General features: G+C 41.3%; 1 protein-coding gene across 1 annotated transcript in view; it reads left to right on the top strand.

The window, feature by feature from the left end:
- Positions 1-485: 485 nt before the first annotated feature.
- Edrf1 (erythroid differentiation regulatory factor 1) overlaps positions 486-27,125 on the top strand; it is a 37,854-nt gene continuing 11,214 nt past the window's right edge. Inside the window, 22 exon segments of the mRNA XM_005064280.4 lie at positions 486-731; positions 1,698-1,796; positions 1,798-1,907; positions 3,497-3,563; positions 4,178-4,303; positions 7,332-7,456; positions 7,694-7,850; positions 10,266-10,367; positions 10,617-10,738; positions 11,462-11,573; positions 13,013-13,160; positions 13,236-13,344; positions 13,774-13,885; positions 14,768-15,028; positions 16,902-16,973; positions 17,454-17,604; positions 20,259-20,447; positions 20,814-21,014; positions 22,068-22,286; positions 24,262-24,485; positions 26,053-26,211; positions 26,714-26,863. Of these exon segments, the coding sequence (XP_005064337.1) occupies positions 624-731; positions 1,698-1,796; positions 1,798-1,907; positions 3,497-3,563; positions 4,178-4,303; positions 7,332-7,456; positions 7,694-7,850; positions 10,266-10,367; positions 10,617-10,738; positions 11,462-11,573; positions 13,013-13,160; positions 13,236-13,344; positions 13,774-13,885; positions 14,768-15,028; positions 16,902-16,973; positions 17,454-17,604; positions 20,259-20,447; positions 20,814-21,014; positions 22,068-22,286; positions 24,262-24,485; positions 26,053-26,211; positions 26,714-26,863 (3,123 nt within the window). The 5' untranslated portion in view covers positions 486-623.

Here is a 27,125-nt window from a genome sequence, read left to right as displayed (position 1 = left end):
AGACCAGCCAGGGCTGCATGGGACGCTGCCTAGAAAACCACGTTAACAGGCTGATTACTTTTCTCTCCTTGCGGTTCAGAGCTCTGGAGCGGCTTTAGGGAGAAACGCAGGGTCTCGGCCCTCCACCGATCTGGAGGTCCCTGCACGTGTAGAACTCGAGACGCCCCGAGAGCGCGGACCGCCTGTGAGGCCTGGCACCACGGCACCATTGGCTTTGATTACGCGAACCCCGGAAGCAGCACGTCCCCTCCCTTAGCACCCGGACTTTGACTCAAGTCCTAGTAACTGTTTGCCAACAAAGGCCAGACGCGAGCGAGGGGGAGGAGCCCGGGCGTCGGATATCGCGAGAAGCGGTCGCCCGAGTGATGTGATAGGCGCCGGCGTGTGGCTGCTCCTGACCCGCCCCGAGGGAGGAGCTATAGCCGGAGGACGGGCTGGACCTTTGGAGTAAATCTCGCGAGATTTGATCGCGTCACCTCGAGCCCTTCCTGTCAGCCGCCGGAAGTGCGAGCTGCTGAGCGTCCGAGTCTCTCGCACTGCGGTTCTCTTGCGACTCTGGGCCCGCGTTCCTGTCGTAGACTCCTGGGCTCGCGCGTCTGGTCGTCTCCCCCGGGGCGGAAATAATGGGGGACCCCAAGGAAGCAGGAGCCGAGGCTTCGCCTCCCGGGGCGGCCGCCGGAGGAGGGCTCAGCCTCCTGTCGCAGGTGGAGTCCGAGGAACCTTCTGCCCAGGTGAGTCTTCGGCGGGGCACGACCTGCGGGGACTCCGGGGTTTGCGTGCCCGCCGAACCTGGAAGGGAAATCGCGGGGCTTCTGGAGCTTACTTCCACGCCCCTTGACACCTCTGGTACAGAAGGAGTCACCGGGTGTGATTGTCGTTGTGTTTGCTTGCAAGGCATTGATGCAAAACACACCTGGTTTCCCACGCGCGGGTAATTGATGGGTAGGAGGACTGGCTACCGAATGTGCCACAGCCTTCCGAAGGCGGAGGGAAGAGGGACGGTGCCAGGGAGGGTCTCACCGAAATCTTAACTGAGCTGATGTCTTCAAAGGCGCAAAGTGTTTTTCAAGCCTTTAGGAGCTCTAGAATGTGAGTCCAGACTCTGAGCTTGCTCGGGAGTGTGCAGTGAAGACTCATGGGGTTGTTTCAGAATGTATGTTAGGATGAGTTTACGAATCAGTCGCTGTAGGTTTGATAAAATAGACACGACCCAGTATCTTCCTACAGATGACTTTGATATATGCTAAACTAAAATATTCTATGAAACCCGTACACCGGTCTGGCTCACTTTGCATGCCGTTAACATGACACAGTTGAGCGCACTTGGTTTCTGATGCTCCCTTTTATATGATTCAACAAACTGGGTAGTCATGACTGGCGTGGAACTGGATGTGTAGCCCAGTGAGGCTGGCTTTTTAGACCATGCGGTGATTCTTGTGTGTCTGGGAAGCACACGTGTGCAAATACTATGCCCAGTATTTTAAAAAGCAGCTTGGTTGGCCCTTATCCACTTCTTAATTGAACCTTTTCTTTTTACGCCTAATGAAAAATAGCTAGGTAAGTATAATTTAATACCGCTGACAGGCAGCATGGCTCCTTGTGAAGCCTGATTTGGTGAGTTCTTGCTTCATGTGTAGGAAGGTGAGATTGTGACTCCTAGCAGCATTCATTAAAGCTTCGTTCCATGTGTTAATTAGGGATCGGCTTTATTTCTTGGAGGCAGTGAAGTGAAAAGCCGAGCCGTGGTGAAATATTCTTCTGCCCCTCCTCGAACAGCCTTTGCACGTCTCGAAGAAAAAAACAGACTTGAAACTCCCACCTGCCAACTGGTTACGAGAGAGTGCCAAACTAGGGCCAGCAGGAACTACCATTCTTGGCAACAGTAAGAAAAGCAAGCCATTTTCGAGGTAAATTTTAGTCCTGGGCATCCCCCCCCCCCCCCTCCCATTTAAAGCTGCTTTCCAGTTCAGTTTGAGATACACAGTAATTGGTTTGGGTATTTTTAATGAAAATTTATAGCTGTCATTCAAATTCATGTTACAGTAAGACAGCATTGGAGTTATGTGCCTTCTTTAAGTCTGCAGCTTGTTTTAACAAGCATGGATGTTGGCTGCTAATACGCTGTTTTAGCAATTTGTATATGCTCTGAATATGTTCAAATAGGGTAGTGTGTGAGGAGCAAGACCTGAGCCACTACTTAGCCTGCTGTTTGGAGTTGTTATTAAATGGTGATATAGTAGTTGAAAAGGCCTAAGGTTAAAACCTCCACATGCTGGGTAACCTACACCTTTGACCCACAGTGGAAATTTCTACTGGTAGTATTTAAAGTTGAGAGTGTCAGCCGGGCGGTGGTGGCGCACGCCTTTAATCCCAGCACTCGGGAGGCAGAGGCAGGCGGATCTCTGTGAGTTCGAGGCCAGCCTGGTCTACAAAGTGAGTTCCAGGACAGCATCCAAAGCCACAGAGAAACCCTGTCTCAAAAAACCAAAAAAAATAAAATAAAATAAAATAAAGTTGAGAGTGTCCTTTGGTCTTAGCTAGTGTATTATTCTTGTAGATCATTTACTATGTGTTCTTTTTCTTCTCCTGAATGATTGGACTTAAAATATTTTCATATAACTTATATAGCAACAACCACAAACATTGATACCCTATAAGCTAGTAGTTTAGAAATTATCCTGGTGCCTCAAAGGGTAAATGCCATGTTCACAAGTTGTTTATTTGTAGCATGTTTGATATTATGAAAAGTCTGAAAATAACCATATATTTTTATTATTTTTAAAATGGCTTAATTGTATTAAATGTGGTGATTTGATTTAAATAGTTATGGTGACTATATAAATACTGTGCTAGATTGCTTTTCTCCTGTATTTTTTACAACCATCTTTTAAGATAGACACTATTAACTATTTGCAAATGAGGAATCAAGGTTAGCCTGTTTACCCAGAGCAGATGGAGAATCATATAAACACATGCAGTCCTAGGTAAATGTCCCGACTCATCCACTTACTAATGGGAAAATGGTGACATAAGCTGCTTTTCAAGCTTGTAGCTCACATAGATGAGCCTCATGTGGTGACTCGGAATGAGTTGGGTACTCACTAGTTTTTCATTTTCTCTTTATGACTGAATTGATTTCAGGTATGTTTTTTTCTTTTATTGGTATTATATAACTCACAAAATCATAATATATATTTCATATTTTGTTTTTCTTCTCCACATGTTAAAAGAATAAAGTCTTGAACTATTTTACATTGGAAAAGTTTTGGGCTTATGATAATACTAATTGTTTTTCACAGTTCTTACAGTTTTATGAATTCAGAGATGTATTTTTAAGGTGCGCCTTATTTTAGTACATCTAAGAAGGAAGTAATAAGCAGCTGGATGACAACATGCACCTTTATTTCCATGTGTGAAATGTAGCTATGCATGTCCTAGAAGCAATGCAACTTGATACTCTATTCTGCTTTCCACCTGTGGCTTCTTCCTTTCATAGTTTCGGCATGGCATATGACTTCATTGACTCAGTGGGAAATGATGTGGATGTGGTCTCTGACTCAGAAGTGAGTGTTGTCATTCAATGTGACTTCTGGGGTATGGAGTGCTAGGTGGCACGGGCTGGAGGTGTAATACCAGTTTTTGTTTTATAGTCTTGCTATCAACAGTTCAATAAGGCACAGTTAACTAGTTATTAATGCCTATGATTTTTTTTAATACTAACTTTTTATCTCCTTTTAAGAGGAGGACAGAATTATAAAAAACAGTGGCAGTGATAAAAATGTGTATATTGTTGGTTGTATTTTAATAGTAACAATTGAAACATACTATGTTTCGGTTATTCTTCATATACTACCAATTGAGAATTAAAAATTATATTCTAGTAGCTATTGATTCTTGACTCGCAGCTCTTTTTCTGTTGGTCAGTACAATGTGACTGCATGCCTCCACTCATTCCTATAAAAGGAATACTGTTGTAAAAGTGCTGGGTTGTCACTTACACTGACAGCATAACTCAAGAATTTATAAAGATCTGTCTTCCATATGATTGTAATTCTTGCATAGTCTAGTTTATGTAACCTTGAGGAAATAAGGCTTACTAAGCTTCAAATTGAATGAAGTTAAAATCCAGAAGATTCTGGGTCATCCTAAAAGGGCCTCTCTAAACTTTTTCTTAAAGAACATAAAAAAGCTCCTGAAGATTCCCTACAGCAAGTCCCACGTAAGCATGGCTGTTCACCGCATAGGAAGGACTCTCTTACTAGATGAGCTGGATATTCAAGAACTCTTTATGAGGTCATCTCAGGTAATTAATTTATACAAAAATCATTTAGAAAAACATTTCTCTTTATAGCTCAGGAGCACCGAAAGTATGACTTTGTTTTAAAGATGTGCCAAAGTAAGACTTAAGAGCACTTGCTGAGTCAAATTCTCAGAATTTGTATAAAAAGTTGAACATAGTTATACAGTTTTGTAATCCTGTTACTGTGGGAAATTGGAGACAGGATTGCTGGGGGCTTGCTAGCTGGGAGGTGGAGAATGACAAAAATCGATCTTGGGGTACAGTGACGGGTAAGGCAGATAATTATAAACCAAGACAACTGACAACCTCATTTGACCTCTGTATTAGACCTGCATGCATGCACTTCAAACACACTCACATACATACTTACATAGACATACATTACACAATCATTTTTAAAATACTAAATTGGAATTGTACCTGAGTACTTCAGCAATAGAGAAATAAAATTTTCATTAAAGATTTAAAAACAGCGCTGAGAGGTGGTGGCATATATACCTTTAATCTCTGCACAGAGGCAGGCAGGTCTCTGTGAGTTTGAGGCCAGCCTGGTCTACAGAGCAAGTTCCAGGCCAGCCAGGGATATATAAGAAATCCCTGTCTTGTGGGAGTGAGGGGAATTAAAAACAGCAAAAAGTTTTAATAAAGAAAAAACATCAGGGGGCCTGGAGAGATGGCTCAGTGGTTAAGAGCACTGCCTGCTCTTTCAGAGGACCTGGATTTAATTCCCAGCACCCACATGGCAGCTCACAACTGTCTGTAATTCCATTTCCAGAGGACCTGACACCCATGGCAAAGCACCAATACATATAAAATAAAATTAATTTAAAAAAAAGAAAAACAGCTGGATGTGATGGCCCACACCTTTAATGCCAGAGCTGAGGATACAGAGGCAGGTGGAGATCTCTGAGTTTAGGGCCAGCCTGCTGGTTCTATGTAGAGCGTTCCAGGACAACTGGGGCTAGTTAGAGAGACCCTGTCTTTTTTTTTTTTTTTCTTCTTCTTTTTTTATAATAATTTTTTTATTTAACTTATTACACATGTTACTCTCAGTTCACTCTCCCTTCCTTCCCCAGTTCCCCAATCCTCCCAAGCCCCCACCCCACTCCATCTCCCTTCTGCTCCCCAGGGAGGGTAAGGGCTTCCATAAGGGATTTTCAGAGTCTGTCATATTATCCCAGGCAGGGCCTAGGTCCTCCCCCATGTGTTCAGGCTGAGAGAGCATCCCTCGATGTAGAATGGGCTCCAAGAATCTACTTGTATGCCAGGAATAAATTCTGATCTACTCTTCAAGGTCCTATAGATGGCCTAGACCTCTTCTCTGACACCCAGATTGGGGGAGTGTCTGAATCAGTCCCATGCTGGGCTCTCAGTCATCAGTCTGGGGTCCATGCGTTCCCCCTTGTTTAGGTCAACTGCCTCTGTGGGTTTGCCAGCCTGGAGACCCTGTCTTTAAAAAGGAAGGGAGGGAGGGAAAAAACAGAACAGAGGAGAAAATTGTTTTAAAGAAAGTTACTCTTTTAGGTGTCTGTACATATCTGTGAACCACAGGCGTGGTACCCAAGAAAACCAGGAGAAGGTATCCGATTCGCTATAACTAAAGATGTTTGGGAACCACTATGTGGGTGCTGGAAACCCAATGTAGGTCCTCTTGAAGATCACTCTGTGCTCTTAACCATTGAGCCACCCCTCCAGCCCCCTCTTTCATTCTTTTTTTGTTTTGTTTTGTTTTACAAGACAGGGTTTCTCTGTATTGTTTTGGAGGCTGGCGGTCCAGCCCGGCCTTGAACTCACATAGATCCGCCTGCCTCTGCCTCCCGAGTGCTGGGATTAAAGGCGTGCGCCACCACCGCCCGGCTTCTTTCATTCATTTTTTAAAACCAGAAAAAAAAAAAGGAAAAGGATGACATTAAAAAAAAAAAGTTGTCAAATTTGTGAAATTAAAGAAACTAATTGAATTTTTGAAAAATCTTTTAAAGTCTATTACAGGCATACTATGGAAACATGGATGTCAAAAATGTGTTAAAGAAAGTTTCTGTTTCTCAAGGCCTACTTCCATTTTTACACTTTCATGAACTGGTGACAAGTAGTTAATGGTCCTGCCAGTTTATACTACTTTTTAAAGTATTCCTACACAACATTGTTTTGTTTGAACCTAGGACTTCATGCATCCTAGACAAGTGTTTGCCACAAGTGCCCACCTTCTCAGACAGGGTCTTGCTAATTGCCCAGGCTGGCTCCAATTCACTCTGTAGTTCATTCAGGTCTTAAAATTGCAGTTCATCTGCTTCAGCCTCCCAAGTAGCTGGGATAATAGATCTCCCTCCAGTCCTAGCTTTTCCAATGCTTTGATAAGGAAAAATGAGTTATAGGTGATAAAATTGATACTAAAGGTAGTTTTCCCTTAGAAAAAGAACACAGTGTTGGATGGGTGTATGTGGGAGGGAGGGAGGGAGAGGGAGAGAGAGAGAGAGAGAGAGAGAGAGAGAGAGAGAGAGAGAGAGAGAGAGAGAGAGAGAGAGAGAGAGAGATCTTATTCCTTACTTGTTTAGTTGTTGAGTACTACTTCAGGCAGTTATTGGGTACAGGAAAATGAAACTGTTTTATAAGTGCATGCTTTGATGAAACAGTATTCAGAAATTAAAGAATATCTCCTTGTAACCAAGAGTATTGGATGAGTATTAGTCAGTGTTTTGTCACGGTGATGAAATACTCCAGAGAATCAACATGAAAAGAGATGAGGTTTATCCTGCCTGTGGGTTCAGAAGTTCCACACTACCACAGCACCATTGCTTTGAGCCTGGGGTGAGAGTCTCCTTCACTCATGATGTCCAAGAAGCAAAGAGAGAAAGAAGGGGCCAGGGTCCCAGTATCCCCTTCAAGGCCGTACCTCCAGAAAACTAACTTCCTTCTGCTAAGCTCTCCCTCTTAAAAGTCCTAGAACCACCACTGGCTGTGTGCTGAGCCTTTAACATGGTTCCACATCTATTACCTGTGTGCATATTTGTTCAGTAATGTCTCATGTTTTCAGACTGGTGATTGGACGTGGTTGAAAGAGTTTTATCAAAGACTGATTGATCAGAAGTGGCAGAGGAAGAAGAAAAGCAAAGAGCACTGGTATCAGAAGGCTATTCTGTCCAAGTTCTTGTACTACAGGTACTTGACCACTGTTTGTTTTTGTCTTAAGAAAAATGAGATTCTGCCCTAAAATTTACTCAGTTTGAAGAGGGTAAAATTAGCAATTCAAGTTTGCTTCTGTAGTTTTTGTTAACGTTTAGCTTAGTGTATTTTTTTATAAGCAGGGTGTATGCTTGGTTATAGAATCTAGTTCATACAAATAGGTAGACTAACATAAATGTGATGACTTTTTTCCTCCATTTCTGATTTGACCAGCATCAATGGTGATGGAGCCGCCCAGCCTGTCCCATCTCCTGCAGAACAGCAAGAATCATCTAGTTCTGATCAGACACATGATTCTGAAGGGGCTTCCTGGCCTGCTCCCTTTGAAATGCCTTCTCCAGTGTCTGAAGATCCCAGTGCTTCCAGTCAGGTTTGTTAGTCCTTGGACGATGATACTGTGAACTCACTTAGGAAACACAATTTTACCGAAGTAACAGGTGGTGAATAAGGGTGAGGAGTATTTTATCAACTCATCTTGCAGCTAGGAAAAAAGTGCTTTTAGTTTCCCACAATAGAATTTACAGGAGTTAACATGAATGGTTAGATAAATTTTTTTTTAAATAACCCAAAAAATATTTTAAAGTAGCCAGCTGGTTTTTTTTTTTTTTTTTTTTTTTTTGTCTCTTAAAATTGAGTACTATTGTAGGGTATGGTGGTACATGCCTTTAATCCCAGCACTCGGGAAGCAGAAACAAACGGATCTGTGAGTTTGAAGCCAGCCTGGTCTACAAAGCGAGTTCCAGAACAGCTAGGTCTACACAGAAAACCCTGTCTCTAAAAACAAAACAAAACAAACAAAAAAACTTTTGAATATAACAGTAAAGGGTTTTTTTGTTTTGCTTTGTTTTTCAAGATAGGGTTTCTCTGTGTAGCTTTGGAGCTTGTTCTGGAACTCGCTCTTTAGACCAGACTGGCCTCAAGCTCGGAGATCCGCCTGCCTCTGCCTCCCAAGTGCTTGAACTAAGGGCATGTGCCAACACTGCCCTACCTATATTTTTAACCCTTGATGTGTAATAAGTACCTGTCGTGTTTAGATAATAGGTGTGCCTATGATTTAGATTGTTCGGTCTAAAATGAAGCTCCTGACGTTGGCCCACGTTAATGTTATGTGAAGATTTTAGAAAGGAAGAAAGAATAGATGTTGTCTCCTTTGTCTCATGTCCTTGGTTTCATATTTACTTACTTATTTTTGAGATTTTTATATTATGCATATGAGTGTTTGCCTACCTGCACATATGAGAACCATGTGTGTACCTGGTATCCAAAAAGGCCACAAGAGGGTGTTGAATCCTCACTGGAGGTACTGACAGTTGTGAACTGCCATGTTCATCCTGGGAACTGAGCCAGGGTCCTCTGAAAGAGCAGCCAGTGTTCTCTCTAGCCCCTAGTTATTTATTTTTAGTTTAGTGTACCGTAGGATGAAATAACTGTATAGATGTTAAATAGTGGCATTTCTATTTTTAGGAAAAAACACCAATAAGCCCAAATAAATAAAAGTAGAGCTTTTAACTTGGTAAATTTCGTTTTTTCGTCTTGCTGTATATTTTCATGCACTGAACATGATTCACCCAGATTGGTTCAGTCTTTACACATTATAGAGTTTTTATAACACACTTGATTTTATAAAAAATAAACTAACTTGATTTTAGTTGTAGGGGTTTTAAAGTAGAGAGGACATTCCATAATAGTACATAAACAAATTTGAGGGTTTTTGTTGTTGTTTTCCAAAGAGAAAACGTAAAAGGAAGGCATACTTAGTTACATCAGGAAGTAGGGACATAGTCTGTATTCATTACTTTCCATGTTTTTATTACATGTGGTTATATGTAACCAAAGAATTTGGGTTTGTTTGTTTGTTTTTTTGCAGTGGCTAGAACAAGGGCTTGATTGGTTAGTACACATACTGTTCTCATGGAGGATCTGAATTCTGTTCCCAACACCCACATTGGGCAGCTCACAACTCTTAACTCCAGCTCCAGGGAAGCCATTGTCTTTCTCTGGCCTGTAGGGTTACTTGCACTCACATGTACATAACCCCATAGATGTACAAATAATTCAATAAAATTTGACGGTTTTGTGAAATCAGCAAAGACAACATCACTATTAAAAATTTAAAGTGTTTCCTAGTGACAGCTGCCTAGTGGCTGCAAAACTGGATAATATGCTCTGTTTACTCCACATCTAGATATTTTCCTAAATGTATTCTAGACTCTGAAGAACAAACCTTTAATCCCAGCATTTAGAACAGACAGGGCTACAAAGAGAGACTATCTCAAAAAAAAAAAAAAAAGAAAGAAAGAAAAAAAGAAAAAGTTAATATTAAATAGATGGGAGAACATTGGATTATACTAAAGAGAGAGTTTTTTGGGTCTTCGGGGTTTGGGATTCTGTGAAGCTCACATAAGACATGCTCAACTGGATGGAGACTGTGGGTGTGAAGAGTGTTTTAAACTATGGCCGGGGTGCTAGGTGTTTCAGTTCAGTAGAGAGGTGTTTGGCTGCCAGAGGTGGTAATCAGATTTACCAAAAACAGAAACTGAATTCTTGAAAGACCTTTGTCTGTCTTGTTTAAGATATGAATATGATTAGCTTGCAGCAACTGCAGGAAATCAGAGCTAAAGCAAGCCACACTCCCTGAGTGATGAGCACCGTGAATTCATTGTACTGGCTGATTCACACAGGTAGATTGGGATGTATTCTAGTGTGTGGGTGATACTCTGTGAGTATAGGTCAATTATAAGAAGTACTAGCAGCACAGTCACTCTTTATCTTGCACTTTCCACAGGGCAGGGAGCCTCTTGAGCCCTCATGTATAGTGGGGCATGTGGCCTCAGCACCTAAAGAGCAAAACCTTACTACTTTGTTCAATGACGGGGAGAACAGTCAGGTATGCTTTCCATGTGCCCACCTGAGACAACTAGTCCTCAGTCCACTTCATCACTTAAAAACTTGTCTCAGTTGGAACAGGTAGGGAATAACTCCACTTGGTCCTCAGAATTATAAACGTCTCTCTGTTTTTTTACAGCTCTTGGGAATTGACTTTGTCTCCTTTGCCTCTTCTATCCTGTTTCTTTGGATCATGGGGGGAAAACTGTGAATCTCTTGTTATTATAATCTTTCCTGTTTTAAATTAAAGGGTCTTAAAAATGATTTTGTCCGGAATATTCTGTGGACTTTTGAAGATATCCATATGCTGGTTGGTTCTAACATGCCTATATTTGGTGGTGGCAGATATCCAGCAGTTAGCCTACGCCTCAGGTAAACCACCTTATGCCCCTTGTGCTTTTCTTTAAACAAGCTTCCTTTAAAGTGAATGTCTCATTTGCTCTCCTCTAACTGTTGGGATGGCCTCCTCTTTCCCATTCCCCCCACCCCTTGCGAGTGGAAACTGCCACAGTAAGAAAGGAAACACTGTCAGCAGATGCTGCTAGTCCCATAAACAACTGTTCAATCTGATGCTGACAGAAAGTCTGTGGAACTGACCTAGTCTTGTGTTTGCGTCTACAAGTTTATTTAGAATAAGCTTGTATTTAATTACAAACTTGTATTTAAATACAAGTTTATTTAATTGTTTGAAGTGGTTAACCAGTTTCCTCTTAAGTAATTGTGGACATTTTCTTAATGCTCCATGCACATCAGCTAGTGTCAGTTCTGACTGGAGCATTATTATGTGTGTAGTCGGTGTTTCCTTGGGATGTGTGAGGAGAATGCAGGGAGCTCACAGTCATAATCATCATGCTGCTTCCTATTCTTACTGAGAACTCAGCAATGTGTGTTACAAATTCTAAGTTTTTGGAAGGATTTTAGACCTAATGTAGCTATTGAGCTAAGTGTGTCTGGATCTTCAGATCAGAAAGAATATGTATGGCAGTTTCTATCTAGGGAGAATAGAGTAAGATATTAAATGGGAAACATGTCTAAGATGATTCGTTATGGGTCATTTTAATTAAGCCAGATAACATTAGAAATGTATGTTTTCAGGGATAACAACAAACCAATTAATGTATTGACTGGAATTGACTATTGGTTGGACAACTTGATTTGCAATGTACCAGAGCTTGTGATGTGTTTCCATGTAAATGGGATTGTACAGGTAAGACACAGTGACCATTCTAACCTTAAATGTAGATTGGTGCACAGAGAGCTTCACCACAGCTTTAAAGGCTCAAAATGCTAAAGTATGTCTTTGACAAGGAAGATAGGTATGAGTAAACTCAAATTTCAGTGTTTTCATAGTTAAGTTTGTAAGAGCAGAAATTTAGATGTTTCCAGGAGTATTATTACAAGTAATTTTTGGGAAGGTCATAAATACCGCTGAAACTTATAATGTTAATGTCAAGCACTCATGGTGATTAACTCAAAGTTTGTTATGCAAACATCTGCTTGGTTTATACAAAGCTTTAGGAAATGTCCAGTAATAATTGCATCTAGTGGATACTGTGCTTTCCATCATCATAGTCCAACCCAAGGCTATATGTAAGAAGCCTTGTACACAATTCTAACTTGCACCCTTAACTAAGAACCACTTTTAGGCTATGAACTTAAATTGACAACTGTAGTGAGGTATTTATAGCAGGCATAGGAGAGAAGGAGGGAAAGTACTAATAATGGGGATGGAGAAAGAGTAGAGGGACTCTCAGATCTAGGACAACAGTGAAGGTCACTGACATGGGACATTAATTTGTTTCAGAATGAGAGTAATGAGTATGTTCAAGATACAGTTGTAGGGATGTTGGGGCTGGAGAAAAAGTTGTCACTTTTTCTGGTTAGGTGCTGAGTGTAAGGATGAGATGCAACCCTCTTTGATATGAGGAATATGTAGTCTCACATATACATCAGAAAATATGCTAAGAGATGTTTAGGGTACTCTGCACAAGGCACACTGGGAAAATATGGAGGTACTTTAAAGGTAGTAGTAGTAATTGGCTGGGTTTTAGTTCAGAATAGCAGAGTACTTGCCTAAGGTGAGAGGCTCTTAGCTTTATCCACAGCAGTGCAAATAGCCACACCCATATTATATATAGCAGTAGTAGTATCCATACAGCCTTTCCTGTTCTTGTCACTCCTACTCAACTGTGCTCTGTCCCTGCAAAGGAAAATTTTGCAGGTCCAGGGAAAACATCTGGAGTAATGATCTACTCTTGACCCAGTGACACTTGTATCTGAAGAAAGGGACCAGAAATACATGTTTACTTTTTTTTTTTAATTTGCTATATAAAGTCCACATTCGTTTATCTTTGTCCTTGCAAACTTCGGGTGGAGAAGTGTTCTGTGCGCTGTGGTGGAAGAGAAATGAGATGTTTCTTTGCTGGGTCTATACATCAGGGTCACTCTTAGAGAATGACACTAGTAATCCCCCTTGTGGGTAAGGGAAGGCCCTCAGCTCTCTCTGCCATTTGAAACAGGAAAAGATCGAAAAACACTGACTTATATGCTACATAGGTTTCTACTCAGGACTTACATATTTGTTTTTAATAGTAAGTAGCTACTCCCCAAGGCTTTCCTAAACTGCCTTTGATTTGTGCTTTACAGAAATATGAAATGATAAAAACAGAAGAAATCCCCAATTTGGAAAACTCTAATTTTTCTACTAAAGTCATAAAAGACATTGCACAAAATATTTTGTCATTTCTAAAATCTAACTGTACCAAAGAAGGGCATACCTACTGGCTCTTTAAAGGTAAGTTAGTGCTTGACTGGACTGTAGCTATTCAGGTGAGGGCTGTAAGGTGAGGTGGATTGTTTCCCTTTTCAGCTAGTGGCAGTGATATTGTGAAGCTCTATGATCTCACGACTCTCTGTGAAGAAACTGAAGACAAGTACCAGAACCCATTCACAATGCCAGTGGCCATCCTCTTATACAAGTGAGTGCTTGAAGAAATGAGGCATCAGCACAACATGGCACTTGGGAAGCTGAGGGAGACGCGTCACCACTTCAAGGCCCACCTGGGCTATGTAGCAAGACGTTATCTGAAAACAAAAGGTTAAGATAAAGAAAGTCCCACTATTCAAACAGAAACTTTTAAATACTTCTAAAGGTTTACATAGTGAAAAAATACATCTTTCTATGGGGCTGGTTTGGGGGTTGGAGTGTATGGGGCAAAGAAATACACACAGGCACATTATACCAAATGTTCAGCTTTTCTGTGACAGCTCAGTGGTGGCAGGTGGTCAAGATGCAGCATTGGGTGCCTCTTTGTGTCAGTTACTCTGTTTGAAGGATACAGGGAGCCTCCATTCAGTCCTGCACTAGAAACTAAATGGACAGTGAAGCTGACATGCTTTTGTTTCAGGGTTGCTTGCAACATGATGATGAAGAAAAATCAAAACAAGAAACACTATGGAACTATTAGAACATTGCTTCTCAATTGTGTTAAGTTACTGGACAAAAGCAGACATCCTCAAGTAAGATTGTCATGCCTGATGAGTAAGCCAGTCTTGGCATTCTGATAGAGCATTGTTGGGGTGGAACCTAGTCAGATTCTTCTCTATACTGTGTACTTCTAACTACATGTAACTGAGCAATATGGATGTGCTTAATCTGAATTGAGGCATCTGCCAGTGTAAAATACTGAATTTTAAGGGAGAAAGTTGTGTGTTGAACATTTGGTAGATATGTAATTAAATGTGTTAAATTGTTTACTAGACTTCACATTTTCTACATGACTACTGAAAGATTTAAAATTCCTCATGTGTCTCCTGTTAACTTTCCTTTTGGTCAGCTCTGTTCAGTGATGACCACTCATAATCCTAGAAGAGTGCATTTTTCTTTTGCTTTACCACAATTAGAATGTCTTTTAAAGGATTTATTTACAGAATCGAGATGTCATTTGTTAGAGTAAGGGAGGTTCACATTCCATACTTAGGTTTTCCTTCTTGCATATCTTGAGTTTCTCCCCTTATAGCCATACATTATATAGTAATTGTTAGTTGCCTGTCGAAGATTAACAGTCACAGTTTATAAAGAGACACTCTGATTCCTCACTTGGGATGAGACGGGCTTTGATAATGTTCTGCTTAAGAACCTTTTCACATGAAATCTTGTCTCCAGTTGAGTAGGAGGGCTCAGAGTACATGAATTTCTAGAAGGAAGGAAACAGTTCAGTCTGGGTTTCACCGAGCACACCTAGGGAATTTGTAGCTTTGAATTGGGAGCTATCCTTTGTATGGTACCCATGGTGAAAATAACTTATCTTTAAACTTAAGACTTTCAGTGTGGTAAGGCAGATTTGATCTTTTATATTTCTTTCTTTCTTTCTTTCTTTCTTTCTTTTGTTTTTTTGTAAGATTATTGCTTCAGCCAACTACATGCTTTCAGAGCTTTTCCAGTTAGATGAGCCTAAAAAGGAAGAAAGTTCGGATTCCCCTTTAAATGAGAATTCTGATGAAAGCTACAGTGAAGAGGAAGAGGAGATGCCTGACAGTGATGAAAATGGCTCCTATGGCACCAGCTCTGACCCAGCGGATGATAACAAAGCAGTGGCTATAATTAAGTCTGTTGGAGAACTATCAGTACCAGAAAAATACAAGTCGATTCATCAAATCAGAGTAAGCATGCTTTATTTCTATTTATGTTGTTAGCCTTGCAAAACATGGCATTATAACTCATTTTGTGAGTTCTATCTATCTAGAACATGACTTTAGGACTCTCACAACAGAATAAAATTACCTGGGGTAACTGACCCACATTATGTAAGGCCATGGTGAGCGAATGGGCTAACCAGGCAGCCGTATTTTGCTTTTTAGGTAGGGGGATTTTTTCCTTTCCTGTGACCAATGTATAGCATTGTCCTCTCTTTACCAGGGCATTTCTGTCTAGCATTTGAGTTGCTTGTTAGGTGAGCATAGAATAGTTGAGAAGGGGATGGCACTGTGTTCCCTATGTAGATAAAACTGGTGAATTAGCCATGTGCTACAGAAGACAGTGCTTGTACCTGTGGTCCTTAATCTGCCATAGTTGGGGCCAGGTGGACCTTAACAATTGACCCTCTTTAGGCCTGTCTGTTGGCATGAGTAACGCTGACTGTCCTGCCATTCATCTGGTGGCAACAGTAGACTTTCCTATCTACCACCTCCCTATGTTTAGGTACAGGTCAGCGCATAAAACTAGTGGTTGCTCCCTGAACTGAAATACATTCACATTTATAGATAATCTTTTCATTTAAGCTTGGAGTTTAGCTTTGAGATGGGAACTGTAGATCTAAGTAGATTTTGAAATCTTTCTTTTATTCTAAATCATTGCCTGATTTTTCTGACCTGCTTTCTTCACTCCCCTATAAAGAAAAGCATCAGAGTCACCCAAGGTCCTGTGTTGTTGCTTCTGCTTACAACATGTTTTTCCTGGTGTATTTCTCATGACTGTTTTTTTTCTAAGCTCATGTCTTGGCTGAATAGTGTCACCTCCTTCAGGAGACCGTCCCTGGCTGCTCTGGCCAAATCATGCTGTTTTCTCTCTTATAACCTGTCTGTACCTGACAGCCTTGTGTTATGTTTACTCTCTACACCGAGTTTAAGCTTCCAATCTAGGACATGTAATGTGTGCTTACAAATAAGTCATTACCTGTCTGTCTGAATCTTAGTTCACATTCAGCTAGAGCCCCACATCTTTCTAGTTAAATCAGTGGTTACTGCACTTCCGTGTATTGGGATATTGTGCTATCACAGAGCCTGAATTTCAGGATGGTTGGATGATTTAAGGTGGTATGGGATGATAACATCCTCTGATTTTACAGAGAACACTCTTTACCAAAGTCTGAGGCACACAAAGAGTATAGTCATCTTCATAGGAACATGTCTTAGCTTTGCCTGGCCTGTGATGAATGACCTGGTAGGTAGTGTGTGGGCTCCTGGGTCCCCAATTCTCCATGTACTCACTCTGTCCTCTGACAATTTCTCAGTCTTCTGAGTGGGTTTTCCTGTGAATGCTAGTGATTGCAGTCTCCCATGAGTCAGCCAGATGAAATGCCTTTGCATTTAATGTTACTTAATAGTTGGAGACCGTTAACTGGTTCTGCCCTTAATCAAGCAATTCAATTAAAGGAAGGGCTTGGCTTTTGGGTGGTACTTGTTAGCTACTGCCAGATGATGGCATTACTAACAGTGTGCCGCTCTCATTGCTGATAGGAGTAAGCTGACGTGCTCTGGTGTGTGTTTATCTAAAGCATTACTACTCTTGCACTCTCTTATCAAATAGAATTCTTGTTTTTAAGTGTTGGGTCACACAGATGCTGGAAGGTCTTGTTAAGCAAGATTTGAAACAGTACTGAGAACATTCACAACAAATACCAACTCACCAACCTGAATACAAAGCATATCTCTAAATCACTGCTTGGCAGAGTTTTAATGATTTTTGGGAAATGAGAGTCAGCTGGTTTGCTGTAATGGTTACTTGCTGGTAACTTGTCAATGTCTGTCTCTGAAGCCTAGTTGTGCATTTCCTGTTTGCCATGACACGGAAGAGCGCTGTCGGCTTGTACTTAGCTATGTGCTGGAGGTAAGTCTGGGTTTGCTTTTCATTGATCAGCAGTCTGTGCTTATTTGCAAGTAGCACATGTTTGTTGCTGTTTAAATGTTCTGAATGATGCCCTTCTCTGGTTTTATTATCTTCACTTAAAGTGAAAATTACATCAGTTTCCCCCAGATCTTTCACATTGCATGTAGTTCTGAGTCCCTCAGATAGAAATTCTGTGTATTTGGGTTTTGTTTGACTACTGGTAAATGGAATATAGCAAATGATTTCTTTTTAAGAAGGGAATAAAGGGTTGGGTGGTGGTAGCGCACACCTTTAATCCCAGCAGGTAGGCAGCAGCAGGTGAATCTCTGAGTTCGAGGCCAGCCTGGTCTGTAGAATGAATTCTAGGACAGACTCAAAAGCCACACCGAGAAAACCTGTCTCAAAAAATAAAAAAAAAACAAAAAAACAAACAAAAAAAACGAATAAAGGTGTGTGTTTGTATGTTTCTGTTTTTTAAAGGGTTTAAAATCTGTGGATAGCAGCATCAAAAAAGAAAGTGACCTTCCAGCAGCTGACCCCAGCACTCCTATCCCCTTAAAATATGAAGATGATTCCACAAGGAGTGGTCCCGAGGGACTGGAAAAGCAGATGGCCTTGTTCCTGGACAAAAGTAAGTTGATTGATAGGCAGATAATATCTTCAGTAGAGTAACATACAGCCAGGAAGGCTTGTAGCAAGGCACTTGTTGGAAGGGCTTGAGAAAAGGGAAACCATGTAAATGGAAAGTCGGGGTAACCTGTACTTGAAGAATAATTTCGAGATTCTGTAGACTTTTCTAATTTCCTAAGGAACCTGCCTCTTCCTGTTTTCAGCCTTGGGAAGCCTTCTGCCCAACAGTCTTAGGGAGTTGCTGCCTTGGTAAATGTGTGGAGCATTTTAAGAGCAAAGAATTGAAAACCACATCAATCACTTAAAACTTTGACTCTGAAGGACACCTTATCTACTCAGTTGGTAGCAGCTTTTAGAGGCTCTTAGAAGATGCAAACAACTAATAATGTATTAGCCAGGCATGGCGGCAGTGCACACTTTTAACCCAGGGGAGGCAGAAGCAGGAGGATCTCTATGAGTTCTGAGATAGCTAGGGCTGTTACACAGAGAAGCCCTGTCTGAAAAAAACAAATAATAATAATGTCCTTAGAGCTATGTACATAATGAGCATCTACAAGAGATGACTGTTATTGTGCCATTGCCATTGTTGAGTGAGCTAGAAATAGCTTTTAAAATGTCTATAAGATCTCTCTGAGGTCACCCTCACAAAGACCATATGGACTTGGAAATAAAAATCTCGTTTCTTAATATAAGTTGTATTTCCCTTTTGGCTTAACATTGTGTCAATTAGTTCATTTGGCCTTTTTGTTTAGTATCTTGAGATTTTATTTGCTTTATGTGTATGGCTGTTTTATATACATGTATGTCAGAGTATCACATGCATGTAGTGCCCGCAGTGGCCAGAAGAAGGCAGTAGATCCTCTGTAATTGGAGTTACAGATGTTGTAAGGCAACTATGTGGGTGCTGGGAACAGAATCCAGGTCTTTTGGAAAAGCAGCTAGAACTTTTTTTTAGGAGTTGTTTATTTATTGTGAGTAGTGTTCTGCCTGCATGTATTCCTGCACACCAGAAGAGGGCACCAGATCTCATTACAGATGGTTGTGAGCCATCATGTGGTTGCTGGGGATTGAACTCAGAACATCTGAAAGAGCAGCCAGTCCTCTTAACTGCTGAGCCATCTCTCCAGCTCACAGCCAGTACTCTTAACTGTAGAAATATCATCTCTCCATTTCTCAGTTCCTGTTTTTGTTTTTTTAATGATTTGAGATTATTTATTTGAGGTAATGCAGATGTAGAAATGACAGGTAGAGGGAACAGATTTCTTTCTCTAGTACTTGTGTGATGCTTCTTGAGTGCCAGGCACATCCTGCATGCACTGAGACTTCGCTGTTGCTATCTAAAGTGCCTTTTCTTGTCCCTCTCCCCTGTAGAAAAGCCCTACTCCAGTGTGGGTTTGACAGTCCTGTTGTAGTCCTGTCACTTGGGAGGCTGAGGCAGGATTGCTTCAAGTTCAAGGACAGCTTGGGCAATAGAGTGAGACTCCCAAAAAAAGGGGGATAAGGAAGAAAAGGTATCAGTCTTGCTCACATTCACATTCTCTAGTCTGCTGTCACTTGTCACCAGTGTCTCTTATGAGTGTGCGCTAAACTCAGGCTTGTATCCTCTTCTGTGTTAGACAGCTCCAGACACACACAGCTGTGAGCAAGACCTTCATTGTTTTCTGATCTCCTCATAGTGCCTCCCTCACATACAGAGAATGCTTATGGCAGCAGAGGAAAAGGATGCAGGTACAACCCAGGCGTCATAGGTCATAGCAACAAAATACCATGAAAAAGTATGTGTAGTATTAATTAAAAAAAAAAGATCTTCAAAAAAACGAAAGAAGTTAAGCCACGGGCTGGGGACGTTCTTTGTTCCACAATAGTTTGATCTTGTCAGTATAGTTACTCTGGTGAGTGTATGTTAGCAAGTAGTCCTTTCACTTTATGTCACTATTTCTGTGTCTGGTACCATGGTTGGTAAAAGTGTATAAGTGATCGTGTGTATATAAAATATGACAAATGTTTGATAAAAATGATCATGTGTAGAAGGTAATAAGGCTGGACTTTGTCTTGTGGAATTTGTCTTGTGTTACAGTTTTGTTAGAGTCCAGGTCACCATTCTATATCCCAAGCTGGCCTCAAACTTGGGCTCTTGAGTGCTAGAGTTAGATATGAGTCACTGTATCTAGCACCTTCAGTGGTCTTGATAGAGGAAATGGTAAGGTGCAGTGGGGAATAGGGAAGAGCAAACATCTTTGCAGGAAACAAGTAGGAAATGGCTTTGGCTGATGTATGCTGGCTGGGAAAAGAGTACTGGAAAACAGTTTAGCATGTGATGTGTAGAGAAGCTGGTCTGATGTCTGAGGACAGGCTCTGGCTAAGGTTAAGACTGCTTTACAGTGTATACTGTATGGTAGTTTGATGCAGAAATTGGAGACAGCTAGCGTGTCATTTGGGGTGACTGACAGCAGGGAAGCTGAAGACCTTAGAACACCCACACCACCCACACAAGCGTGCCATAGCAGTGCTGCTTTCTTCTACTGCTATAAGTAGGAAAGCCTAGTGTTTACCAGTCTCAACCTGCCAGTAGTAGTCAGGATAGTTTCAACTGGCAGGTTATTTTTTCATTGAGACTTAGATTCAGACAGAACATGGTATTTCTCCTTGTTGCAGTGGGCTCCCTTCAGAAGGGCAATTGTTCTGGGCAGTCTGGAATGACCCCTGGTTCTTGGCAACATAAAATGAAACTTCAGCTGATTCTCAAGTCGTCGAAGGCCTACTACATTTTGTCAGATGCTGCCATGAGTCTTCAGAAGTACGGAAGAGCATTGCGATACATTAAGCTAGCTCTACAGAGCCACGGTAAGCCACTATAACTAAATATGTCCAGAAGGCCTTGGAGGGAGGGAGGGAGGGAGGGAGGGAGGGAGGGAGGGAGGGAGGGAGGGAGGGAGGGAGGGAGGGAGGGAGACAGACATATGATCTACAGAGAACCTTCACTACACTTCTTAAAAATTTAATTTTAAAGCAGTGCCTTATAGCATGTCTTACTTTATTTATTGTACAGTGTTGTAACATCTCTCTGGTGTGAAGTGTGCAAAGCCCTGTGTCACCTGATGTGGACACTGACAATCAGGCACAGAGCTTTAGCTGGTGACAGCCTCTTCTTGTTTGCCATACGTGTTAATTCTAACGTCCTTGTGGGCTCTCCCTCTCACTGTTTTACAGATACTTACTGCTGCCTGTGTACCAACATGCTTTCTGAAGTGCTGCTGTTTCTTTCTCAATATCTGACACTCTGCGGTGACATCCAACTCATGCTGGCCCAGAACGCAAATAACAGAGCAGCACACCTTGAGGAATTTAATTACCAAACAAAAGAAGACCAGGAGATTCTCCATAGTCTCCACAGAGAATCCAGCTGCCAGGGTATGCAGACATGTCCCTTGTTCACAGTGGGACTATCTATGCTTTTTTGTTAACTGTTTTATGTCATTTTCAAGAAAGTTTTCCTTTTCCAGTTTTAAAATTGAGCGTGGCTGGACATGGTAGTATACATCTTTAATCCCAGCATGGGGAGATAAGCAGGTAGAGTTCTTTGAGTTGAGACCAAACTGGTTTACATAGTGAGTTCCAGGCCAGCCAGGAATACATAGTGAGACCATGTTTAAAAAATATATATGTGTATGTATGTATATAAATACATAAATATGCATAAATACAGAGAGAGAGAGAGAGAGAGAGAGAGAGAGAGAGAGAGAGAGAGAGAGAGAGAGAGAGAGAGAGAGAGAGAGAGAGAGAGAGAGAGGAGAGCGCTAGAGTGAGCATGGGCCTGTGTGTATTAAATAATTTTCAAATATTTACAATCATTAATTAAAGCCAATTAAGGTCTGAGTACAGTTGTGTTTCCTTCACACACTCTTGGAAAGGTTTTTATGGGTACACATCTAGGCTACTTAGGCTACTTGTCAAGTCAGGGTTTTGGAGGGAAAGAAAAAACAGATGAAAGTGGATTAAGTACCCTCTGGATGAGCCCAGGAGCTAAGAGAAAATTAGCTCATAGCCATATGCTTATATCACCTATTCTAAAGGGAGATGGATTTAACCACAAGAGCAGCTCAGCTCAGAGCATGCATGTGAACACACCGCAGTTGTGTCAGCCTTGGATAATTACAGCATAGGATACTAGAAACCAGATGTATCATTTCTTAGGAGCCTGTATGTGTAGCTTGGGAAAATCTGTCTGAGTGGTAGAATATTTGGTATTTATAGACAGAAAAATAAATCAAACACAAATATTCTGGGAAAATTTCATTTTGTTAATAGACATTTTGGCTATGACATTTAAGTTTTTTTGTTGTATTGGTAGAATCTGTATTTATACTATGTTACATTTTTTGACTTAAAATGTCAGGTACTATAGGTATTAAGGAGGAAGGGCGCATAACATGACTTGTAATATTTCCTTTTTTCTTTTCTAAGGATTTGCATGGGCAACAGATCTGTCTACAGACTTAGAAAGTCAACTTTCAGTTAGTTGTAAATGTTATGAGGCTGCTAATGAAATCTTGCAATTTAGTGACTTAAAAAGTCAGAATCCTGAACACTATGTACAAGTGTTGAAGAGAATGGGAAATATTAGAAATGAAATTGGTGTGTTTTACATGAATCAGGCTGCTGCACTGCAGGGTGAGCGAGAAGGTGAGTGTCTGTGTCCTCTTCGATCTCTCTTGTACTGGAGAATCATTCACACTGTTTGTGGGTGGAGCAAAAAACTGGCACTTGAGGGTGTGTGACAACAAGGTTCTCTTCTGAGACTCTTAAATAAAATTAGAGAAAACATTATTTCCCCCTTGGGATTCATTCTTCCCCGTATCTTCCATTCTGACTTCTATACTCAGAAACAACTTGGATAGCCAGCCATGTGCCAGGTTCTGTATTGGGTGTACATCTGGTACCTCTTTCACTTGGAAACCTATAAATGCAGATCTCTGGGAAATGTGTTAAAGGTTATATGCAGTGCAGTGGAAGGGGTAAGTGTCTGTCCCAGTTGTAGGGTATTTGAAGGCTTTGGGAAAGATGCAGTTGGGTAGGCAGTCCCTTAGAAGGAACCTCTGATACAAATATGAGGAAGGGATGACTCTAGAGGCTGAGGATACAGGGGACCGGAGCCTGCCATGAAAAGTCCAGTGTAGCAGCAGGAGGCCACAGGTGAGTTCAGTAAGCAATTGGGTAGAGGTTCAGGCTGCACTGGATTGGTTTGTGACCTAAGTAAATATGGAAAGGTCTAGTTTAGTAGTTGATTATAAATGTGCTGAGAGCTATTAAGGGCTGATGCTACCCTGATTGAGAAGCATCCTCATAAGAGTGTTAATTATAGCTGAGTGTTGGCGCATGCCTTTAATCCCAGCACTCAGGAGGCAGAGGCAGGCGGATCTCTGTGAGTTCGAGGCTAGCCTGGTCTACAGAGCGAGTTCCAGGACAGCCTCCAAAACAATACAGAGAAACCCTGTCTTAAACCCCCCCCAAAAAAGTGTTAATTATAGCCACTAGAGGGGCTGCTAGTGGAAAGGCTAGGTTCTATGAGAAAAAGGGAAGGGGCCAAGCTGGAACTGAGGGCCACATACAAACTGAACATTGAACGTACCTCTTTGCCTGCTAAGCTGTGAACTATGCTTGACCCAGGGAATACAAACAGTGCTCCAAAGAGTGCATTGTTAGTGGGAGACTGCCTTAGTTAGGGTTTCTATTGCTAAGACTTAATACCATTACCAAAAAGCAGGTTGGTAGGAAAGGGTTTATTTTACTTGACTTATACTTCAACATTGCTGTTAATCACTGAAGGAAATCAGGACAGGAACTCAAAAACCAGTCTAGAGCTTGGAGGCAGGAGCTTATGCAGAGGCCATGGAGGGGAGCTGTTTACTGGCTGGCTTCCTTGGTTTGTTCAGCCTGCTTTCTTACAGAACCCAGGACTACCCACCCAGGGATAGCCCCACCCACCATGGGATGGCCCCTCCCACCTTGATCACTAATTGAGAAAATGTCTTACTGCTGCATCTCAAGGGGGCATTTTCTCAGCTGAGGCCCCTTTTTCTTTCTGATGACTCTAGCTTGTGTCAAGTTGATACATAAAACCAGACAGTACAAAGACACTTACTGCTTACAGGACATCTGGAATCTGTCAGTGGGAAAGCATGGATATAGTCAGAATCCAGGAGAAATAGATAAAACATAGACTATAGCCTCTTAAAATTCCATGGAACCATGATATATGTTTGACGCTTTCTAATATAGTGCTTTGCTTGGATCTTTTGGTTGGTTTTAATCTCAGCCAGTATTGAGAATGACTGTTGTTAAATGTGTTAGTCTTCTGTGTTCTAACAAGGTCCTTTTTCTGTGTATACCTTTGCTGTCTCTTTCCATTCTTACAGGGGTCAGAGGCATATTGGATCAAGACCTCACTCTTAATGACTTCATTTAACCTTAATCACCCCTTCAAAAACCTGATTCTAAGTATAGTCACATTGTAAGCTAGTGGGAGTTAGTGCTTCACCTGAATGACTCATGAAGGGTGTTTCCTCACGTAACAGGCATCAAAGAGAGTGCTGCAGTTGACCCCATTGGTCACACTGATGTCTGCTTATGCAATTGTTTTCTTTCTTTCTTTGTGAAGTGAGCAAATCTGTGTCTGCTGCAGAGCAACAATTGTGGAAAAAAAGCTTTTCTTGTTTTGAAAAGGGGATTCACAACTTTGAGTCGATTGATGATGCTACAAATGCTGCCCTTCTGCTGTGCAACACAGGAAGACTTATGCGGGTCTGTGCACAGGCACACTGTGGTGCAGAGGATGAGTTCAAACGGGAGTTCTCTCCAGAAGAAGGCTTGTATTACAGCAAGGTAAGGTGGTTGCCTTTACATTGGCCTCATCTATTTACTGTCATGCTTTTGCTTCACTAAATAAAACTAAATATGAGTACAACATTGTGATGGCAAAGGAATGGGCAGATCTTAGGAACAATAAGGTGTTAGTGCTGAGGATGGCACATGGAATTATTGGGTAAGATGCTTCAGTAAATGGTTGGTGCAACTAGGGTAAATGTTCAGTGTACTAAAGATTGGTGTGGAGAGAGTGAAACTGGTAAAGTACCAGAAGATACAGGTGGAAGACTGTATGTCCTACCCAGTGTAGGAGATAGAGTGAACGTGGAAGCAAGTCTCACAGAAATGATCAGACACACATCACAGGTCATCAATGAATGCACCTTTAAGTTGTGAAGAAAGGTTAAGAAACTTGAGTATGAAAAGGGCCAAATAACCTTTTAAATTAAATGGTTTTTTAAAATGTATTAAATATGTTCTTTAAAATCTAAAAATTTTAATTTATTGAACCTGGCACTGAAGAGATGGCTCAACTTTTGAAAATGTTTGATATTCTTCTAGAGGATCAGAGTTCAGGTCCCATGTTGGGCAGTAGGTGAGCTGTCTAGCTCCAGCTTCAGAGGATCAGTGCTCTCTCCTGACCTTGCATGTACCCACACACATGTGCAGACACAGACATACAAGTAAAAATCAGTCTAAAGAGTAACTCGTGGCTGCATTCATGAAACCCCAGCACCTAGTTGACTGAGGCATGAGGATTGTAGGCTACCTAGCAGGGGGAGCAGTTGAGTTTATTTGCCAAATTTTGCTACATTGTCTCCAGTGTTGGAAAGAGTACAAGAAAGGGGTCTGTGTGGCTCTGGAGATAGGGGCACTTGACATCTACTAGCCTGATGACCTGAGTTCAGTCCCCAGAACTCACATGGTCAAAGGAGAGAACTGACTCCCACAGGTTATCTTTGAGGTTAATACATGCATGTATACACACAGTAAGTAAATGAAAACAAATGTTATAAAAGACATGACCTCTTAAGTTACTAGCTGTTTTGAAAATTTATGCACTCATGAAAAGTGTTCTGACATAGTATATTTTAAATAATGGAGGTGGCTTTAAAAAAAAGTCCGTGCATATGCAACAGTTAAAAATACTGACCTGAACTGTAGCAAGTATTACTGGGTGATTGGAGCTTAGTGTGACTGTTGTGAGAATACTTTAGCCAGGTATATGAAGATGAGGATGAATTAATTTTTACAGTAATACAATATTTTTTGTAGTTTACTAGTTACAAAGTTAATTTCCCTTCAGAGTGGAAAAAAAATGACAGAGTACATCCTTCTGCATCAGCCTGTGTTAGAAAGCATCACCAAGGACAGTCCCTGTAGTGGCATTCTGAATACCTGTTTCAAAGCAGCTCTTTGCTAAAATACTTGCATTGATTCCCTTTTCTCCCTTCTTGGTGGTACCATCCTTTTGTTAATTCTCCCAGATTAAATTGATGTCCAAGTGGTCTGAAGCATATTTCATTTCATTGTGTTCTTTGTACATGTTTAACAGAGTCCTAATTCACACTTCCCCTCGTCACAGGCTGTCGATTACTATTTGAAAGCTCTGAGGTCATTGGGTACGAGAGACATGCATCCAGTTGTTTGGGATTCTGTGAACTGGGAATTGTCCACTACATACTTTACCATGGCAACTTTACAGCAAGATTATGCTCCGTTGTCCAGAAAAGCTCAGGAGCAGGTGATAAGACTTCCTGGGTTTTAAACTTATGTCAGCTTTACTTATTCCTTCATTTAATATTGCACATCAGTCATCTTTTCTTTAGCAGGTAGTATTTATTTCTTATTTATTGGTTTTTCAAGAAAGGATTTCTCTGTGTAACAGTTCTGGCTGTCCTGGAACTTGCTTTGTATACCAGCTTGGCCTGGAACTTATAGAGCCTCCTGCCACTGCCTCCCAAGTGTTGGGACTAAAGGCATGCACCACCACCAATGCCAGCAGCAAACAGTATTTAATGTGAAAGTTCTTTTTTTTTTTTTTTTTTGGTTTTTACGAGACAGGCTTTCTCTGTATTGTTTTGGAGGCTGTCGGTCCAGCCTGGCCTCGAACTCACAGAGATCCGCCTGCCTCTGCCTCCCGAGTGCTGGGATTAAAGGCGTGCGCCACCACCGCCCGGCAATGTGAAAGTTCTTATAAGATTATAAGCTTATCTCTCCCCTGACTTATTAAAATATATGAACAGATTGAGAAAGAAGTAAGCGAAGCTATGATGAAGTCCCTGAAACACTGCGATGTTGACTCTGCAACTGCTCGGCAGCCCCTCTGTCAGTACCGAGCTGCGACCATCCATCACAGGCTGGCTTCCATGTACCACAGCTGTCTGAGAAACCAGGTATGGTTATCCCAAATTAAATCCCATGCTTCATCTATTTAAAAATATCTCCTTTCCCTTTTCATGTTTTTGTGAATATTTTAAATGCTGCCTCTTCCTGTCAGCTAATTTAGCTACTTTAAAAAAACTTAGAGTGTCAATGCTTTTCCCTTTGCCTCTGAACCGTGTACTTTACTATAATTATTAGTGTAGAAATATATTTTCCTGAGTATTGCTATTTGAATGTAGTTAGGCTATGTATAGTAATAGTTCTGTGTTCATT

This window comes from Mesocricetus auratus, unplaced genomic scaffold, assembly GCF_017639785.1.
Source record: "Mesocricetus auratus isolate SY011 unplaced genomic scaffold, BCM_Maur_2.0 Super-Scaffold_4256, whole genome shotgun sequence".
NCBI lineage: Eukaryota > Metazoa > Chordata > Mammalia > Rodentia > Cricetidae > Mesocricetus > Mesocricetus auratus.
The sequence above is the reverse complement of the archived record's forward strand: the minus strand, read 5'-3'. Positions and strand labels throughout refer to the sequence as shown.